Source organism: Ceratina calcarata, unplaced genomic scaffold, assembly GCF_001652005.2.
Source record: "Ceratina calcarata isolate Rehan_Ccalc_2016 unplaced genomic scaffold, ASM165200v1 scaffold1151, whole genome shotgun sequence".
NCBI lineage: Eukaryota > Metazoa > Arthropoda > Insecta > Hymenoptera > Apidae > Ceratina > Ceratina calcarata.
Window position 1 is genome coordinate 1815 of NW_017132458.1, and position 5320 is coordinate 7134.

The window sequence follows — 5320 nt, forward strand, 5'->3', positions numbered from 1 at the left end:
CCCTGATACGGTCAAGGTGCGTGAGATTCCTCTCAATGCAGTAGATCTATACCGATCTACTGCAGTTCCGATCATCAATCGTATTTCAGCAAACAGCTGATTGTAATCCGGAATGCCGACGGATTTCTCAACGTCGGCCCGGTTTTAATCCGCTTCTCGAATTCGGAGAACCTTCTCAGAAATTCGTCTGGAATACGTGTTCATCGGTAGACGCACCGATAAGGAGTAATAATAATTCGCCTAAAGAAAAGTCTTCTATAGAAGTTTACAATGCCTAAAAATCGTCTCAATTCTGCAATTGTGTTAGGCCTCTTATAATTCTGAATTGCTTTTGTCCGTTCGTTCGCAATTCCCTTACTACTAATCTTATACCTAAGTACTCTACGCTATCTTTAGCAAACTGGCATTTTGCAACATTAATTTTCATGCCATTATCTCTTAATCTAGTGAATACTGCACGTAAATGCTCCATGTGAGTTTCCACACTCGACGATGTTACTATAATATCATCTATATAACAACGACAAAAATCTAGACCTCGTAACATCGTATCTATAACTATTTGAAATGTTTGTGCTGCATTGCACAACCCGAATGGCATAGCTACAAATTCAAATAGTCCAAACGGTGTGATCGCCGCTGTTTTTGCCACGTCTTCAGTTGCCACAGGTACTTGATAATACGCTCGTGCTAGATCTATTACTGAAAAAACTTCATAACCATCAAACTGTTGTGTAAAATCATGCACGTGTGGCAGGGGATATCTGTCTGGTACTGTAACACCGTTTAATCGACGATAATCCCCGCACGGTCGACAGTCTCCCGACTTCTTTTGTACCATATGTAATGGGCTTGCCCATTGACTTTTCGAAGGTCGACAAATACCTCCTTTAAGCATTTGTTCGAATTCTGCTTTTGGAATTTTTAGTTTGTCGGGAGGCAGGCGACGTGCCCTTTCTGCAATCGGGGGACCTTTAGTGGTTACGTAACGACAAACATCTAATTTAACATTTTTCCTGCCTGTGAATTTCGTGATTTCTACGAATTCGCGTAAAAGTACTTTGATACTATTATTTTTGTTTATGGTAGAAACTGTTGGAATAGCATCATTTATGCACATTTTTCCAAATTTAAATGTGATGTATTTCCATCTACTAGCCTTTTATTACGTAAATCTACCAATAGATTGAAAAAATGTAAAAAATCAGCTCCGATAATCGCTTTAGAGGCATCAGCTACGGCAAAACGACAGGAAAATGCGCGTCGCAGACCTAAGTTTAAAGTTTATAGTTTTTCACCGAAAGTATCGATAGCTGTACCGTTTCCTACATACAGTTTGAACGCATCTACTTTCGCATTTTTACCTCCAAAAACTTTAAGAAGGACGGAAACATCTGCGCCAGTATCAACTAAAAACTCGATTTTCGTCCGTATGTCGCGTATGATGAGACGGCACTTCTTGTGTCCTAAAAGCGCCTCAATTTGAGACGGACTTATTAATTTTCCTGCTGCGCTGTCGTCTTCCTCTGATCTGGTCCCGTCCATGAGCAAGGGTTCTTGCATTTCCAGGAATTCTCTCGGAATTTGTCGTGGTAGTAACAAAGACCATTTTCCCTTGTAGAGCTCGCGGATTCGCTCCTTCCTCTTTGGAACCGTCGATGTCCTCTACTGTGAGTCCGACTCCGTAATGCAGTCTCCAACTTATCCAGACGATTCACAATGGCCGCCAATTCACTGACTTGTGAAACGCTGTTAACCGTCGTTTCTTTTGAAGATCCTGCAATGGCGATCATTTCTGCTGTTCCAGCGCGTTCCATTGTCTTATCCGCCATCTTGGCTAAACGATCCATTGGTGCGTCGTCTATTATTGCCAGAATTTCCTGTATTCTATTCGGCAATCTTTGTATCCACAAAGTGCGAAGAGCTTTCTCACTAACACTAGCACCTGCCAATCGAGTCATCTCCCTTAACAACTCCGATGGTTTTTTACTACCTAGCTCAACTCCTGTGAGAAGCTGACACAACTTGGCTTCTTCAGATTTTTCTAGACGCTCGATTAATGCTTTCTTGATGTTCTCGTATGAACTCTCTTCCGTCGGGGATTCCAGCACGTCTAGTATTAATTTCATCGACTCTACGTCTAAATCTCGTAACACTGCCGAGCTTTTAACCGCATCTTTTCGAATCGTATACGCAGCGAATTCCCTCTCAAGAAGGATAAACCATAGACGAGGTTCCTCTCTCCAAAACGCTGGCAATTTAACGTTACGGAATTCATGCGCCTGGATCTCATTTTTATCTGTAACTTGGCTAGAAGCACCATCCTGCACGCTTTCTTCGGGGTTCATGTTTTTTCCTTTGTGTGCTTTTCCTTTCAGAGCTCAATCTTTCTAAACAAAATGTAATTTAACCGTTCTCGATCTGCTCTCGGGTTTCGGCACCATTTGTAGCGTACTCACTACACTCCCGGTTCAGTAGAAACAAAGAACGGCGTTTTTCTTTAACAAAAATGCTTTATTAGGCTCACGATGTTTCACCAAGCATAACCGAAAACGAATTGAATTCGGTGACCGTTACATCACGTGTCTGTAGTTGCTATGTGACTCTAGGAACTTATATATGTAAACGCAAATAACCCTAGGCTTAAACTAAACTGTACATACATAGTCCCTACAATTTGTGGCGTCGCTGCGCCAACAAGCCTAGGGAGTTTGCCGCTCTTGCGTTGAACAGTCTAGGTTTCCGCCTAGCTGCTCAAACTCCTCTTCCGTTACGGTATCAGTGTTATAGAGTCGTTCTATCGAGGCATCATTGCTCAGCCGCGTTTCCAAGTCTCCGAAATCCCTTCCGCATCGTGGAGTAAAACGCGGATCCGTTCTCGCGGATTACTGTTCATAATAGTTGTCATTAACGACACTCTTTTCGTGATATCATATTATTTATTAACGCGCATTCAACCGCTAGTCATAAGTGGCGAATACATTGTTCATGCGAACACGAGGTTCGCCATTACGCGCACGCACGTGCTCGCGCCTTTTCGCCATTAAGAATAAATGTTCCTTGAAACAATAGCTAGTCTACCTGCTTATTTCTGATCTAATAATTATGGCCCACGAGCCATAAATTGGTGACCCCGACGTGATCGGTTAATAAATGCCGATTCGAACAATTAACCGTTGCAACAGTGTGGCTAGCGTCCGAAATTAATATAGTCGAACGTTAGACGTACGAACAAGTGCACGTGGCAGTTTGTATTCGTGCAATCTTCTCGCGCGTGTTGTAGACAACAGTGCAGTGCGCACATACCGTTATTGAGACATTGTAATGCTAGTAACGCGTAACCAGTTGCGACTTGAAGACAGTGAACCTCCGTCGCCCGACGGTACAAGTTCAAACGTCGCGATGACGGAATCGTCCGTTAATCTTCCCGCGCTTGCGCAGCGGTCGAACAAGTGCGCGTTTTCTTCGTTCATTAAGGACGACCCGGAGTTATGGCTTCGGCAAGTAGAATTGTTCTTCACACAGATCAAGAAAACGGAGAACGAGGACAAATTCAGTGCGGTGTGCGTGAACATCAGCGGTGACGCACTTGTGGCTGTACGCGACATTGCGCTCGCTCCACCGGAGCATGGCATGTACGAAGCCGTTAAACAGCGTATCCTCGATACTTTCGGGGAATCGAAGGAGGCCAAGCTGCGTCGGTTATTACAATAGCACGAGATTGGCACCGACAAGCCTTCGACTTACTTCTGCAAGTTGCGTGCGGTAATGAACGCACACCCGAACGACTCCGTTTTAAGGTCATTGTTCCTAGAACAGTTACCAGCCAATGTGCGACCGATCTTGGCTGTCAGTGATACACTAGATCTAGAATCGCTCGCGATATATGCGGATCGAATTTATGAACAATTTAACGTGCTCGGGAGTTCCGCGTTGACGTCAGGAGTGAACACGATCGCGAGTTTACCAAGTCCAGTGCCGACAGTGCTTTCTAGTCAAAGTTCGGGTTTCTCGGACCCGTTGACTGAACTATGTGAACGTATGCGTAGACTCGAATCGGACGTTCGTCGATTGGACAAAAATCGTACGCGCGGTGACCGGTTCCGCCGCTGGAATAGATCGCGAGGTCGTAGTCGCGGTCGATCCCAATCCCGCAACGGCCTCTGTTATATACATAAATGCTATGGCGAGCAAGCACGTGGCTACAGACCACCGTGCAGTTTTTCCAGGACTCCCACTCAGGGAAACTAAAACCTCCGGTAGTCACGGCGACAGACACCGGAGAGCCGATACAAAGTTGCCTCATCGTCAGAAACAGGATCACTGGATTGCCTTTCCTGATCGATACGGGACCGGATGTGTCCATTATTCCTGCATCGGCCCTGTACTTCTGCAGGAACAGCGAGCGTCCACGAGAATTCGGCATGACGTGGTTCATTTCATAGAGACCATTGGACCTCCTCTTACAGCTAGAGCTCGTCGTTTGGACCCGGAAAAGTTCAAATCAGCACGCCGAGTGTTCGACGAAATGATCCAACAAGGAATTTGTAGGCCATCAAAGAGTCCATGGGCCAGCCCGCTACACATGATTAAAAAGAAGGGTGGAACTTGGCGTCCCTGTGGTGGTTATAGGCGATTAAACAGCATAACGATTCCGGATCGGATATCCGATACCATTCTTACAAGATTGTACCATGTTCCCGCATGGTTCCAGCATCTACTCGACCGTAGATCTTAAATGCGCGTACCATCAAATTCCTATAAGGGACGAAGACGTACCAAAAACTGCAATCATAACCCCGTTCGCGTTATTCGAGTTCACTCGAATGACTTTTGGTTTGCGTAACGCAGCTCAATCATTCCAACGGTTCATGAATCAAGTGCTCGCAGGACTGGATTTCTGCACGATCTACATCGATGAAATCTTGATCGCTTCTTCGTCGCCAGATGAACACCAACAACATCTTCGTCAACTTTTCAATCGTCTTCAGCAGTATGGTCTTCTAATCAACCGGGAGAAGTGCGTTTTCGGCCAAGCCCAAGTGGACTATCTTGGGCACCGTATTTACAAAGACGGTATTTCACCTTTACCTTTGAAGTTAAAGGCCATCGTGGACTTTCCATTGCCAACTTCAGTTGAAGAACTACGTCGGTTCCTGGGAATGGCAAATTTCTATCATCGTTTTCTGAAAAACGCTGCGACAATTAAGGCTCCCCTGCAACCTTCGATCGCAGGAAGCCGCAAGCAGAACGCTCAAGTCATCGAGTGGTCGAGCATAGGAGGTACGAGGAATCTCGCTCCATTGATCAGTATACAGTC

The 5320-nt window shown here is 45.3% G+C and overlaps 1 protein-coding gene across 1 annotated transcript; it reads right to left on the bottom strand.

Moving 5' to 3' along the window:
- Positions 1-1284: 1284 nt before the first annotated feature.
- Positions 1285-2348, bottom strand: LOC108624098 (uncharacterized). The gene is made up of 2 exons (XM_018023156.1): positions 1740-2348; positions 1285-1665 (listed from the first exon to the last, which is right to left on the bottom strand). Exons 1-2 carry the CDS (start codon positions 2346-2348, stop codon positions 1285-1287), a joined length of 990 nt encoding a protein of 329 aa, XP_017878645.1.
- Between the last annotated feature and the right edge of the window lie 2972 nt (positions 2349-5320).

What these genes read in the sequence shown, in the direction of transcription:
- LOC108624098 (XM_018023156.1), bottom strand. Translation starts at nt 2,348, where the DNA reads ATGAACCCCGAAGAAAGCGTGCAGGATGGTGCTTCTAGCCAAGTTACA. An exon ending in CGGTTAACAGCGTTTCACAA is followed by an intron (nt 1,666 to 1,739) that starts GTCAGTGAATTG and finishes GACTCACAGTAG; the next exon opens with AGGACATCGACGGTTCCAAA.